This window comes from Ammospiza nelsoni, chromosome 4, assembly GCF_027579445.1.
Source record: "Ammospiza nelsoni isolate bAmmNel1 chromosome 4, bAmmNel1.pri, whole genome shotgun sequence".
In the NCBI taxonomy this organism is placed as follows: Eukaryota; Metazoa; Chordata; class Aves; order Passeriformes; family Passerellidae; genus Ammospiza; species Ammospiza nelsoni.
Window position 1 is genome coordinate 24,470,254 of NC_080636.1, and position 16,038 is coordinate 24,486,291.

A 16,038-nucleotide genomic window follows, 5' to 3' on the forward strand; every position below is an offset into this window, starting at 1 on the left:
TCACCAAACAGACAAAAATGCTGTAAAATATATTAAATAAAATCTGTAGTGTTTAGAGAGTGAGTCATTGCAAATATGCTGAAGAATTAATTTGGTATTGTTACTCAATTGTTAGTTCAATAAATTCCACTCATAAAGAGAAGAGAAATATCTGCTCAGACTGGCAGGACTGGTCAGGGGCAAGGTAACTGTGAGACCAACAGCAAAACATGGACACATCTCCTGCTGCTTCAATTGCAGCTGAACCCCAAAATCAGGGATCAGATATAATGGGGAAAGTCTGAACCCCAAAATAATAATGAGATTAATGGTATTTATTTGGCTTTCAGAAGCACCATGGAAACACCTGACTATTGTACTGTTTTTTCAAAGCTACTGATAAGTCTGTTATTATTGCTGAGGCAACTTTACAGGAAAAAGGTAAATTCTCAAAGACAAGTTTTAGGAGTATGATTCTGAAATATTTCATATTTCTGAAGCCCTATTAATACAAACCATTTTTTTAAGGAGCACTCCAAAATTTTCAAACAACTTGAAGATTCACATATTCTGTAATGTATTTGTTGTCCAGTTACATTGACTACTGGGATTTCTTTTAAAAAAGGTTCAGGATTTCAATCACCTTTAAAAAAGGTTCAGGATCTCAGTTTTATCATTTACTTTGTTTTGCAACTTTGTTATCATTTACTTTGTTTGTTTTATTGCCTTTTTTTGGGTCATATTTTTCATATTTTTATTTCTACATTTAGTGTCTACTACTCTTGCTCTCTCAGTGTCCTGACATTTTAGGTTTTGGTTTATCATGCGGTTTCAGTTCTGTATTTTCAGCCCTTTTCCAGTCCTCAAAATCCCTTCATTTTGTTCCTCATCTTCTTGCTCTATTAAGCCTTCTCTTTTTCATAATGAATTTCTTCCTTTCTTTTGTGGTGCCACTTGATAATGAGCTCACAGATTTAGCCTCATGGATGACATACCTCAAGATTTTCCCAGTTGGGATTATATTGAGTCAACCATGTCAGATGGGTGCCAGAGGGATGGCAGAGGGATAGGTTTCCCCCAGTTATACATCTGGACAGGGCTTTGAACAAACTGCTCTAGTGGGAGGTGTGCCGGCTCCTGGCAGAGCTGTTGGAAGCAGGGGGTCCTTAAAGTCCCTTACAACCCAAACCATTCAATGATGCTATGGTTCTATGATTTGCAAAAGCCATGACTGACCTGGTAAAGAAGTCTGGGAAAAGACTGAGTCAGGAACAAAGTAAGTGACATTGTGGTTTTTTCATGTTCAATCATGAACAGGATTGAACTGTTGAAGCAATTACTTCTTCTCTCTAGACAGAAGAAAAGGGCAGCTGTTTCTTAGGCTGGAAGTGGCAGCTCTGCTGTGAAGTGATGCAGGAAATGCTGCTGCTGTCTCTGGCTGCTTGATTCTCCCAAGGAAACTGCAAGTTCTTCAGGCTGAGGCAGTAAAGCAGAATGTGCCCTTAGACTCTTGGGGAGATGGTAACATTAGGCTGCTAAACTAAGAGTTGTAAATGATGTAGAGGACTACTACTAAAGCAACTTTATTTCCTCCTGAAAACTTAAATTTCTTCCTTGGCAATCTTTCCATACAGTCACCTTCTCTGAAGCACAACCCTGGCCCATGTGCACAGGGTTTCCCTGAATATGACACAGTGTTTGCCTTAGGTCAAATGGTATCCATAAGTGTTGCTTATAATCAAAAGAGAAAAAAGCCTTGCAACAATATTAGCATAGTAAAGTAAAAAGCAGACCTTTATTTGGAAGCTTCCAGGTGTCCCAGTGGTGATGGGCACACCTGCCTGGATTTCTACAATTTTTACAAGGTTGATTAATTAGGATACCTAATGAATATGCCGATTATTCAGTTGCCCCAGTAACCCAGCCCTGGGTCAACCCCTTGGAGTTGGTCCAAGGACTTCTTTGCCCCACTTCTTGTTATGATGTCTCAGATTCTGCTTGGAAAGCAAAATGTTCTTCTTGTAGGCCATCTTCCTGACAATAAGACTAAACAGTATTTCAGAAATGTATGACAAGGTTAGCTTATTGTTCTAATATCTAGGGGGAAAAGGGTAGGAAAAGTACTGGAGCTACAGCCATGCATTAGCTATTTGAAAAGCTACAAATATATGAAAAATATATAGAAATCTTAAGGATCATAAGCTTCTTGCTTCAATGAGAATTCCATCTACAAGAAGTGCAAATAAGAGGTTAATATAAGTTCCTCCAAATCTTTTGATATATTAATCTGTTCAACTTCCACAGCTTTATTAAAGTTTTGTCATACCCATTAACCAGAGAATAGCCTTCTGTTTAATTTCACCTAGAGTTTTATGTGCATTTGTGAGTTACATGAGGTGATTTGAATTTCAAATTTGCAAAGCAATATTGTAAAACTTCATTTTCAAAAGTGTCTTTCTTTTCGTTTTTTTACATTGCTTGTTATTTATGGTTTTGCCACAGCTCCAACCTAGGAAGGAAAAGCACAGGGTTTACTGGTTTACTTCAAGAGTGTATTCTGGTAATTAAATATGACAGTTTTCAGCCTCTATATTGATTAGAAAAACAAGAATTAATATAGATTATAACCCCCCTGTTGTTCATTACCAATGTGGTTTTCAGACAGCTGGCAAGAAGGATATCTTTCCATGGCAAAAGTCCTTGCAAGGACAAGTTGTGTACATTTGTAGCACAGAAAACAAGGGTTCTATGAAAATTTCCCTGAACAACTGTTTGATCAATGTTCTTGATACTTCTTTGCAGGGCAAACAATGGTATTTCTTCACTGTCACATTAGGAAAAAGGAAAGGAATAAACATAAAAGTGACTCTTTGTACACCCCTTCCACTTGATATCTTTCCGGATCACTTTACAACTTTCCATTTTTCCATCTCTTCAGCTGCTTATTTATATGCTGTAGGGACACCACAGTCCTGATGCTTCACCAGATAATGACTGTCTGTAGCCATGCTGCCAGCCTCTGGTGTCTGGGAACAAGCAGCATTAGAGATTAGAACTATGGAGAAACAAGAGCTTCCCTCCTGTTGAATGGTTTCGCACTTCAAAATGTATTGTCACTCCAAAGAGGAAGAAAGGAGGAATATGTGAAAGTTTCTATTTAAGAACTTCTTTTAGTTGCTTATGAAAACAAGAAACTCCTCTTCCTTCAAGCAACCCATGTGTGGTTACTAAAATATTTTGCAGTATTTATGTAGAGTACTTGTCTTTTATGGAGACAACGAGCTAATTCTCTCGCTTGGAATCTGTGAACGATGCTGGAGGAGAGTCATACTGCATTAGCAGTGCAACAGATTTTCAACCTAAAAATGGGCTGCAGAAAAGTAGCCCATTTTTATAAAACTTATTCTTAAAACTGAATTTCTGATATCCATTCTAAGAGAAAAAATATTGACGTATCACAACATTGTTTCTTTCCTGAATGGGAGATGAAAGCCATGGCCACATATGTGGGCAATAACACCTCCAGTGTTCTGTAAGAGATCTGTGAAATGCAAATATTTTTCCTGAGAACTCTTTACTATATGAAGAACCTTGTAAACACCTCTCTAAGCAGAATATACTTTTTCAAGGATTTTTTTTTTTTGGTATTTAAGTAGCAAGTTAAATCATAACTGGTTATATGGCAAAATCTGCAATAACATCTGCCCAATGTAACAGCTATGTTTTATAGTTAATTAATGAGATAGGTTAGAAATTATCTAGTCACACATCAAGGTTCATTTTCCATACAGTGCTACAGTGTAGTAGAGGTATCCTTGCTTTCTGTTTTCTAACTTGTGTTTTGGCTCCTAGAATACTGATTAAATAATTAAATATAATTTGCTGAATACAATGGATAATTTGGAAAGCTTGGGAATGCATTAGCACCCTTTTAAAAAACTGGAATATTTGTTACATATTTGAACATAATATCTTTATTTAGAAGAAGGATTTTCAGGCTCCTTGAAAATCTATCACACTCTCTTGGGGAAATTAATCCCTGTAGTATTTACACTATCTAATTGTTTTCATCCTAGAAAGGAAAGAAACAGCATAAACTGTTACATATTGAAAAGTAGGGTAAAAAGTAAAATATGAATTGTGGTGTGAAACTTTTTCCCAGCTAGCTGCAGTGGGTTTTTGATTGGACATTTAATACACAAAAAATATATTTTTTTACTGTTGTTTGGATGTTAGAGTAATTTGTTGAGGAACTACATTAAAAATTAGAGATTCATCTGTACCTTCTGCAGTCATAATCTAGTTCAGCATGGAGACCTAAAGTACTCCACGTTAATCTTTGGTCATGGACTTTCTAAAGCTTAGGTTAGGCTCTTGTCTTGAAGCAGATTGCCAAAAACATCTAAACTAGCAAGTTTAGTCTTAGTCTGGGTACTATCAAACTCTGTGCAAACACAAGTGACTGTATTAACAGAATCAGACGTCAGCAGAATAGGGTCAATTTATTCCCATTTGGAAGTCCATCAGGATCTGAAATATATCCGTTTCTTGAAAATATATGTTGACTTAACATCCCTAAGACTTCCCAAAAAAGTCAAGTTGCACTTTATTTAAGAACTTAAATTGCCTTATATTGCTATTTTCAAGAACTTCCTTCTTCCTTTTCCATCCTCATGTTTGAATAAAAGTTGAAAGTTGGATTGTGTTTTTAATATGCTGGCCTTTTTAAAATAATATTTTAAATAAAATTACTCAATACTTGGAAGATATTAACCCTTTGCTTAATGTAATGGGAACTATTTTTTTTTCCAGGTCTCAGCAGTCCCAGAGTTTGGCCGTATAGTAATTTATACTACCAGTCTTCGTGTGGTGAGAACAACTTTTGAAAGATGCGAACTGGTTAGAAAGATATTTCAAAATCACAGAGTTAAGTTTGAAGAAAAAAACATTGCTCTGAACAGTGATTATGGAAAAGAGCTAGATGAAAGATGCAGAAGTGTCTGTGAGGTTCCCTCACTCCCTGTTGTGTTTATTGATGGCCATTATCTTGGGGTAAGTAAAGCATGAACCTGTATTTTATTCTACAGTTGGGAGGAGCAGATGAAAATCTTGATGAATGAGAAGGAGGATTTTTAGAAAATTGCCTACGATGCTGCAGTGATGGTAACAAGTTAAGACAGAAATCCTTTTGTAATAACATTGCACAGATCCTCACTGATAAGTTGGATCTGAAGATGCAAAAGATAACCAGGGAGTAAAAGGCAATAACACATCTAAGATATTATCTGCTTCTTAAAAAAATATATTATTTTGTAGTTGATTTTTTTTCCTTACGAGAAACTGTATGTATGATTGACTCAGGAAGATGGATACACATAGCATAAACCTGTCATTTATTAATATCTGTGTTGAATAAGAAACTAACACTTTGGAGTGTCAGACTTTAAATATACATTGAATTTTAGATTACGTAGTCTGTATCAGGATCTGTAATCAACTGAACATATTTTAGATACAAAATTGATTAATAATTTTTTAAAAGTCTAGCTGTAAAAGAGAGAGAAGTCCAACACTGTCCTACTGTAAGACATAAACTCCAAATGGAAAATCCCAATTTGTACACTAGTGTTCTAGGTCTAGAAGCCTGCTGACATTTGAAATCACCTTTTCATTGAACCTGTATATTTGAAATGTATTTCTCATAAACAGAAAAAAAAATCAAAATAGAAAGATTCCGGAAAGTGGCACAAAGAAAACAGTTTTTAAACTCAGAGAAGGTATTTCTCTGAGTGGTGAAAAGCTAGCAATTAGCACCAACTGTGAGGCTGTGATTTGTGAAGGCAAACTATATTTAAGCACAGTGAGGTTACTGTGTTTGCATCACTTAGAGCTGTCATTTTCACAAAACATTTAAGTAACAAAATGCGGTGTAACCAACAATCAGGGATAATAAATATTGGGGCTGTATGAACACTTTCTCCTCTTTTCCCCCATCCCTTCCAAGATTTCCATGTGTTCTGCATGGATTAGGCTTCCCTGAGCATTATAAGAAGTGCATTTGCAGTCAAAGGCCTTGCCAGACCACTAGAGCAGCTGTAAAACCACCTGTGTGCAGAATATTAGCAGACAGTGATATTTACTTCATTGTAGAATATCCTTTTATCAAAACTCTGATTTGGAGATTTGGAGAGTTCTCCAGCCAGTCATGAGTGAATGTGCTACATTCAAGAGCAGTTTAAAATTCAACAGGATTCACATGAAGATTTGTTCATCTAATTATTATGTTAAAGTGTAAGTACTGAGTTCTGATTGACTCCAAGAAAATCTCAGTCCACATATGACCAATTTGTCAAAAGAATTCAGATAAGATACTGAAACTGATTAAATAAATTATTTGCTTAACTGGAGGAAATGCCTGGATACAGTCATTTTGGTGTGATGGATGGCCCAATAACTCACTACCAGTTGGGGGATGTTCTGTTTGTTTATTTTCAAAGATTGTGAAAAACTTGTTTTCTAAAAGAGGAGCGTCAGTGTAAAACCCAATAAAATCTCATTAAAACTCTCTAAGTACTGTATGAGATTATTTAGGGAGGTGTAGAAAAGAAGGCAAGTGAATTAAGAAGATAGCTTACTATGGACCAGACAAATCTACCTTCTATAGGTAAAGAAAAATGAAATAATTTAGTGCTCTGATCTAGACACATTTATTGCAGCAAGGAAACTACATTTACATTGTTTAGCACAAGAAAGCTAAAAGCATTGGGCTGCTAAAAACCAGGAAAACACCCAGATATGGGGTGTGTTTTCCTGCTTATTTTCCTTTTTTTTTTTTCCTTAACCTGATGTGCACTGAAGTTAGCTGGAAAAAATCTTTAATGGGTTAATTAGAGTTATTCCATGTAAGAGTGACATTATTTGTGAGCAAGCAGCTTTGCAGGCAGGGAGCAATGCATGGACAGCCCCTCTGCTCACAGGGAGCTCATGGCAGTGTGTGCCTTCCCCCTCCTCCTGCACAAGGTCCGTGCCCCCCATGCTCCCCACTGATTACCATCGTGGGAGGCACTGCTGCTTGCTGCAGCCCCACTCTGGGTGCTTTAGCTGAGGGGAGATGCGCTTTGGCACCATGAGGAGGCCAAGTTCAGTGTGAGCAGGGCAGTGACTCGGGCAGTGCTCTGCGGCTGCTGTGCTGGGGAAGGAGAGCCCCAGGACGAGCCTGTCACTTGGACAGCCTGGAGGGACCTGGGTGCCCTCATTCTGTTTGGTAAATGTGGCAAGCCCCGCTATTTTATGGCAGTCTTATATGTCTTCACAAGAGAATCTGAAATTCCTCCATTTAGAGAAATAAGGAGGAATGTGTGTTGAGAAGGTCTGGCAATGAACTATTCACCCCCAGCTCTGTCAATTCACCTTCAGCAGACAGTGCACCCTGACCCCAGGGGCTGTGTGTTGGCTGGAACCTGTGCCAGGCTTGTGTTTCATTCAAATGCAATCGAGAACTAATTACAGAATTTGGTCTCATTGGTAACAGCGATATTTCTATAATGCTTTTTATAACAATTAACTTCTGATATGCAAATGAAACACAAAAATCCCAAAACCTGGTGTGTCAGTAAATAAATCATGCACTATTTTCCTTTTTTTCTCTCTCTCTTCTTTCTTTTTTTTTTCATTTTGAATATTTGTTTTCTGAGAAATCCCTCCCTGAAGGGGTTTGCATGGAGCAGTACAAAGGAGAATCTATATTGAGCTATGCAGCTTTCAATGAGTCATAACGAGAAAAAACCCCAACCCTGAAATAAAATATGAACAGTTTTGAAAGGTGAAAGATTATTCTTAATGAGATAAAAGTAACAAAAGCATCAAAACCCAGCATATGTACATCTGATAGAGAATATTGTACCCAAGCTATTCAGAAGCACGGACAAAGTTGTTTGAGCATTGCAGGTTGTGGGGATAAATATTCACAGTGCTGTGGAATTTATCATTGCCTGCACAGGGACAATGAAACAAATCCATGACTTGGGCAGAAGCAATAAAAAAAAAATCATATTTAGCCCCTGTCAAGGAGAGTACTGCATGCTGCAGTACAGCAGGGCTTTTAATCTTCTCTTTTTTTTCAGGATTGAACCATTGTATTTCTTGACACACACAGTCTAAATATCAGTCTGTCAGGAAATTGCTGTTTCTTTCTGCTGCATGCTCTTTACTGGCTGATCTAATCCCTTCTTTTCACCTGAAGTTGTCTCCATCTGAAATGGAATTATGCCATCTGCTGGGATACCAATGCAGAATAAAAAATTGCTTCTAAAAAAGAGAAAGCCACACAGAAAAAAAAATGGAGCATTTATTTGCTCTTATAAACTCATATACTCTTGGTAAAGGGATGCAAGTAAAACAGACAAATAAGTAATTTTTGTAAATATCTTAACTCAGCATATAATATTTTAAAAATACATGTCTTTTTTTTCACTTGAAATATATGATTTAATTCCAGCTATACAAGGGAACCTTGATTTTTTTTCAGATATGTGAATTTATGACTGTTTTTTCTGAAGAAAATATCTCCTGTTTAGTTTTCCCAGCTAGAATGAATCCAAAACAGCATTAGTTTTATAGAAAAATTATTTTATTTGACACACTGGTTATAATCCTTTCCAAAGAACAATGAGACTGTTTTTGTAACTGACTTTTAGAAAATATGTGTGTAAAATGTTTTTTTGTGAAACAGGAATTTACAATTTCCTTTTAGCTGGTTTCCAGTGGCCATATATATTTAGTTGTTCTTTGGGTTTTTTGAATACATTGTTGTGGTATTCACTTCATGAGAGGGTATAAGTGGCTGTGTGACAGTAAAACTCTAATTTAATTATTGCATTCAGTCACCTAGCATTTTCTGACTTGTTCCCTCCATTTTGCAGTTTGACATGTCAGGAAATGCAGGGTTCCATTGCTTTTTTACACCTCAACCTTTCCCATTCTTTGCATACCAAATCTGGGCTTTCTGGTGCTGGTACTGTATTGCAGTGTCAATTTTCTAAGTTTATGGGCAGATTTCCAGGCAGTTATTTGTAGCCCTGAGTCCCTGCTGCCAGGGGCCCTGGCTGTGAGAGGTGTGAGCAGAAGGGAGCATGAGCTGTGGCAAAGATGGACACTCAGAGCCCAGCTCCTCCTTCACTGGAACATCCCAGTGAACAATGTGGGCCAGAGATGGTGAAGTGTGTGAGGGCATTTTTGCTGCCTTAACAAGAGGCTTAAGTGCTTAGCAAAATAGGAAACTGGGCATGCAATTTATCTGCACTGCAAATGTGTCCACAAGAGGGATAGTGTGGGGCCTCACTAATTTTTCTCAGTATGTAAGGAATGATGTGGAAGAGAGGCTGCTTCCCAAAAGCTGCAGGTATTCTAGTAAAGCCAAATGCAGAGCCATAAATCTGTGTTTGTTCCTTGATGAGGAATTACATCGTGGAGATGGTAATGGTTTATATCCAAGATAGGTGGCAACAGACAGGTTTATTGACCAGACAGAGTTGGGGCAGTAGAAAACTTAGTGGACCTTGTCCTAGTTCTACAGTTAATGGAAATTTAATGTTTGAAATATGATGTTAATTTCTGGATGTTCTCAAGGAAAAATTGGGAAAATAATTTTAATAATTAAAAGGATCTGGAAAATATGCTGAGTGATTTAGCCAAGATTGTGGCATTTCCTTGCCAATGGAATATCTGGCTATGACCCCTGGACTCCAGCAAAGTTCAGCAAAGAGAGATTCAGCAATATTAGTAGATAAAGGATTCATGGGCTTCTGCTTTGAAATTAAAAAAAATGGGTAAAAAAACCTGAAATTCACTTTTCACTGAAGATTATGCCCATTGTCCCTCATACTACTTATGTTACTCTCTGGTGAGACAGACTATTTAAGACTTCACATGCCTTTCTGAGTAATTGTGGACTGAACACAACCTAGGAAGAAAAAGAAAAGCATCATTATCTGGTCAAAAAGCACCTATTTGTCTTAAGAGCTGTGTTAAGTACTCTATTAATTATGGATCTATATTAATTATGGATTCTGTGTGTTAAGACTCAAAGATCCAGAGGGAAGGTTAATCTCTACAGACTTTTACTTATATTTCACTTGGGGCAGCCATTAATCAGAGAAGATAGAGTGGCACTTAAAAACATTGACGCCATTCTGATGTTTGGGTTTTAGTTTAAAAACCATAGCTTTCTACTTTGTAAGGAACACAACTGACTGACTGAATGTCATCAGAAATATAAATACTTTAAAATATAAATCTATAATGGGAAACCTGTCAAAATTTTAATTACTGTGTTGTAAAAGCCAATTAGCATTATACAACATCACAGAAACCTAGGGCAGAAGTCACAGAAATGCTTTTCCCTGTGGCAACAGAGAAGAGAGCCTTGCCTAAAGAGGGCAAATTGAGGCTTGTCCAGCTTAAGGAATTTGGGGTGCTGCAATCCCATCATCAATAAAGTTACAAATCCTTAATGACTCTACTTCAGAAGAGCAGCACAAGCTTTGTCTTAAGCTGCTGCAGTGCATTCAAGCCTCAAGCTAATACTGCATGGGCTGCCTTGGCCACGTTGTGCCAAATGCTCCCATTGCCTGCTCCTCTGTGTGAAAGCAGAGATGAGTGGACAAGCATGAAAGGGGCCAGCAGACTGCTAAACCTGCCCTGCTGGGGACACAGACAGCCCCATAGGCACGTGTTGGAGCTGGTGCACTCACTGCCCATGATCTGTAATGGATTTCAGTAGAAGAGTCAACACAATAAGGCTGGCTCATCAGTCCCCTGTCATCTTCTGTGACTAATTAACTACAACTAATTACCTTGTCTGATACTTTTTAAAAAATATCTCTCTTTGAAAGTATACTCTTACTACACTTTAAAAGTAGTGTCCACTGAAAATGTGGCTTTCCACATCCACTAAAATATTAACATTTTTCTTTTTAACTAAAATCATCAAACACAGAGTCAAAAGGGCTGCTGTTTTTTTCACAAACCTAAGCAAAAAGACTTTCTATAGGGAAAATAACCTTAGTAGGGTGTCATAAAAGGAGCTTTGAAAAGTTTGATTGCCTTTAGTTGGCTTTTGGGCCACACACTTGTAGGCTCAGTAGTCCCCAGCGAGGTTCTGTGAATGGCTGGACACTTGGAGGTGTGTAGAGTCACACAAATATTCCCTGTGCTCATGAGCAGCTTTTCCTGTACCTCCCAGAAGTTGGAGAGGTGCTGGTGAGGAGCTGGGGCTGACCACAGGCAGCTCAAACTAATGGCACATCTGAGATGTGTGCCAGCATCCCACTGCACCTCAGCCCTGTGTCAGAGTCCCAACACACCTTCTAGTTAAGGCTGGAAGCAAACTCAAAGACAAAATTTAACAATTTTGAAATGCAGGGACCAGCAAACTGGGGCAGCACAATGGCACGAACTTGCCATGGGTGAAGATGTGGCCAATTGCCCTGGCAGCAAGTAAGGCCTGAAACTGTTCCTCAGTTTCCTCAACTTTTGTTGGTTTCTGGTTAAAAGTGTCTGCAAGTATTTCACAATATTTAATATTCAATGAGATTCATTCCCTAAGTGAAGTATAGACATTCAAATGTGGTGATCTAATTAGAAGAGAAGGGAACAAGATTTCCATATTCTGCATTTTATTCATCCATTTTGTCTGCAGATTTCTTGGCATTTACTTTCAAGAGGAAAAAATCCCCAACACTACAATAGAGCTTTGGCTCAGGACACAGAAACCCTAAGAGGCCTAATGCAGTCAGACTAAATTTTTATTACATACTGTTGTGTCTGACTTTAATGTTGTTAGAGTTTTTTCATTAGTCCTTTTCTCCTTTTGTTATACATTAGGCACATTATGTCTTCATTCAATGCTCAGCTGCTAAAATATTTGAAATACAATCTCCTCTTCTCATTTTGCTGCATTCTCTGATGTGTTGTATATTTACAAAATTGTAAATTTTTGACATAATAACTAGAAATATTTTTTATTCTGTCAGGAAACATAGCCTGTAAAATAAGGGGAAGACAGTCAGAATTTGCAAGCTGTGTCACCTTTTACAGAAAAGGCAATGTGATATGTCACATTGCTAATGAACTTTAGGCATTATTACTATCAGACCTGTGATTAGATTCTCCTCTCCTTCTAGCTTTACTAAGGTTGACCTAATTGCAATATAATTAATGTGAGTCAAATTTGTCCTCAGCCTGTTTAAAGTTGCAAGTCCAAATCTTCTAATCATCTCTGGTTTTTGCATGGTAAAGTGCCTGATATTTTTCATCTTCTTTTCCTAACAGGGTGCTGAGAAAATTTTACTAATGAATGAATCTGGGGAACTGCAGGATCTCTTAACCAAAATTGAGGTAATTGTATTTCTGCAAAAAAATATAGGCAATATACATTTACTATTTGTAATCAAGTAGCTTTTCTTTTTTACTGTTTCCTTTTCTTCTACAATAAACTGATGAACCCAAATGCTTTTTTTGTTTTACTCTTTTTACACCCTGTTTTGGGGTGGAGGCCCTAAAATGTTATTCTCAAGCTAAATGTGTGTCCTAATCTTGGGTCAAAAAAGTACATATATAGGACAAACAATGTCAGACTACGGGAAACTGATAACTTTTCACTGAATACAACCACTGTGGGTTTTTTGGGTGTGTTTGGTTGGTTTGGGTTTTTTTTCCCTCTCATTTATTTTTTTCCTCAAAAATGGGTTTACTTCAATTGCAAGGGGCAGCCTGTTTTCTTCATTGCTGGAGATGCCAAAAGTGGTTCCACAAAGTTCCTCCATCTGTTCAAGGAGGAAGTGACCATTGCTCAGAAACTGAGCTAAAGCAATTTTGCTTTGTTTTTTAACTTTTGTTAGTTCTCTTAACTACATCTAAAGGTATCTGTATATTTACAAGCCCAACAAGCAATATTGAATGTAAAGATTAAAAATATTATTCTCTTAAAATGCTGAGATTATTTGCAATAATGTTCTATAAAGTAAGCATTCACCAAAAATTACATAAGATGGGAGCACACCTAAGATAAAAAGAATGTTAATTTTACATTAAATATTTCCAATTGTTGTCCCTGGAAGAGCTGATAGTAATAGGAGCTGTTTGCCTTGTGAAGAAGAACAGCAAGTTTATGAGCTACAGAACAAAAAGAAAAAAAGTGCCTTGTTTTCATGTTCATCTGAGTTTTCAATAGGTGAATGCTATTATCAATGGATTTGCAGAAATATTTTAATTTTTCTTGATGGTCCTCCAGGTACTACATTTTCTGTGAGTATTTTACTGTACTGTGGTAATAATTTGTCACTAATTTGTAGTGGTACATAATTCCTCAGACTGACAGTAGCAGGAATTGTATGGATTTTTGTTCTTTATTTGTGAACAAACCTGCAAAGTCCTTACTCAGCAGTGCAATGCTAAAATGTGGTGGTAAGTACCCAAAGTGGCATACCTTTCCTTTCTCTGATTTGAACTTTAAGAAAATTGTTAAATGAACTAGCCAAATTTTCAGCAAGTGGAACATAAAAGAGTCTTTGAAATCTTTCTTCTATGCACCGCTGTGTTTAATCCAATAAAAAAATAGAGTAAATTTATTGTTTTGCTTGGGAATTGGGACAATTGAGAGGCCTCAAGTCTTCCTTGTAGCAATTTTCTCTGGGTATAACTGTTGGACATTTCTTTACTCTTAAAGCTTCAGCATTCTACACCCATAAATTTGAGTACCCCACTTATTTCCTTGAGTACCACTTGTCAGAAGCTATGAATGGCTTTTTGATATCATCACCTTTAACTGTAATAGGTATAATATGTTCAGCACGAGCATGCAAATGCTGAAAGTCATAATATATATCTTAATGTAGAGCACAGAAAACATAACATCAGCATAAACTGCCTGGAGTTTGGATTCAATCATCTCAATACTTCCTAGATTTAATCTAGACCTAAACAGCATCCAAGTAATACATGCAAGCTATCCTTTAGCTTGCTGATTTGGCAAGTGTAAATGGCTAGGGAGGTATTAAGTAACAAATGAACCTGCAACGAGCCTCTCTGACATTGCATGTGGATCTGGCCAAAGGAAAAGGCAGACTTACTGCTCTTCCATGGTGGTTTGCCATGGGATGGGGGGTGGGCCTTGCCCAAAATGGAAACCAGGATGTGAATTTTCAGCTGGCCTGGAGTCTTCATTGTCCTAGACCTATGGTGGTTTGTTGCAGAATGGTCTGTTTGTTGGGGATGAGCCATTTGTCTGGTGCAGGGAAAACTTGGGGCTCAATTTAAGTCATCAGCAAGTTCCGTTTACTGAAGAGAGCATCAGAGACTTATACAGCAAGTAATAAGCTCATGAATATTCTGTAATTTACACCGTCCATTGGCTGCACCACAACACTAGCTCTTCTCTATTCTTCAGGGGTTACATTTTTCTTTTCTCATGTCTCTTTCACTATTTGTTATCGTACTCTAGCTAGGCCTAAGGACACGCTATCTTGCAGGTGCAGGACTCTAAATTAGCCACGGCCTTGTACTTTTCTAATCTCTAGTCAGCTAAAATGCCAACAGTGGTTGATGAGGTAACATGTTTGTCTTTCTTTCCTTCTTTGAGCAGAGAGTGCAGCTTCCTCAGGAGTGCTTCTCTTGCGGGGGCTTTGGTTTCCTGCCGTGCTCAGCGTGCCATGGGAGCAAGATGTCCGTGCTCCGGAACTGCTTTACGGACTCCTTCAAGGCCCTCAAGTGCACGGCCTGCAATGAGAACGGGCTCCAGCGCTGCAGGAGCTGTGCAGGCTGAAAATGGCACCTCCACATGCAAAAACTAATTTTATGGTACTGCACCAGTTTGTAATATGTGGTTTTTTTAAATTAATCCATTTATCCAAAACAGTCAATAAAAATCCATTTGTTGTATACTTCTGGTTTGAGCATTTGAGCTTTTTAATCTTTGATCGCCAACCATATAACGAACGCTAAAACACATCTTTCTAGTTTCCTTATAGAGAGATTTGTAGTCTGGAAAACTGATCACATGTACAAATTCTATCTTCTTCTATATGGGATCATCAGCAGTCATATGTGTTTTTGAGTAATGCCCTCAAAGTTACAGCAAAATGAAGCTTAAACTTCAGATCATTGAGCAGTGCTGTTTTCAAATTCAGTGAGAATAAAGATTTTGTAGTGTGGACTTGCCCAAGACTGTTCTACACAGCACTTTCCTGAAAAGTAACTAGGGCTGAATTTGATCCTGAATTCTATGTGGCAACAGAAGAATAGAAACATTTCTTGAAAGCCCCATGAACCAACTTTCTCTTTTAATACTGCTTTCTCTTTGTTACAAAATTATTGTTGTTAGACAAAGTTACAAAAACATTTAATATGGTAGATGTTCATAACTGTAGTAATATCTCAGAGCTTTATGATCCTGTATGTCACAGTAGATCTTACAATGATTCAGTCAGAACACCTGACAGCTTTATAAATTGCATGTAAAGTAATTGAGGATGAGATTTCAGTTTTTTCATCTTAGCAATTGTTGAGGTTTGATGAGTAGCCTGGCATGATTGTTTCAGGGCATTTGTTCCCCAGGAAGGCCCAGCTCTATGGCCAGACAACTCCAGAACTGTAAACACCTTTGCCAATTTTAATGGGTTTCCCCAACACAAACACAAGAGGATTAGTCAGCGATTAGTCTCAATGGACTGTGGGCTCTCCACACTGAATACATTCCAGTTTGGAAGTGCATTACCATTCATGCACTTCCACAGAATACTTTTTAACAGGGTAACTTTAGCAGCCATCACCAGCTGCTCATTCTGACATTGCACATCTGTCTCATGTTCCTGCTGCCGGTATGCACTGGCACAAGGAGTAGAAAGGTAGTAAAAAGCACCTTGCTGAGATTAGTGTTGGCTAGAAAACGCTTCCCGGGTAGTCATTTCACCCTGCCCAAGGTGCATTACCAAGTGTTGAGCCATGTGATTTATGTGTCTTTCCTCATTCTTTGTAAAGTTGTGCTGACTGGGGCTTAGGTAG

The 16,038-nt window shown here is 37.8% G+C and overlaps 1 protein-coding gene across 1 annotated transcript in view; it reads left to right on the plus strand.

Annotated features, from left to right (window-relative positions):
• Positions 1-14,854, plus strand: part of GRXCR1 (glutaredoxin and cysteine rich domain containing 1) — a 38,965-nt gene extending 24,111 nt beyond the window's left edge. Inside the window, exons 2-4 of the mRNA XM_059471280.1 lie at positions 4,792-5,031; positions 12,310-12,375; positions 14,621-14,854. Coding sequence (XP_059327263.1) covers positions 4,792-5,031; positions 12,310-12,375; positions 14,621-14,800 — 486 coding nt within the window. The 3' untranslated portion in view covers positions 14,801-14,854. The remainder of the gene's footprint in view (positions 1-4,791; positions 5,032-12,309; positions 12,376-14,620) is intronic.
• Positions 14,855-16,038: the final 1,184 nt, after the last annotated feature.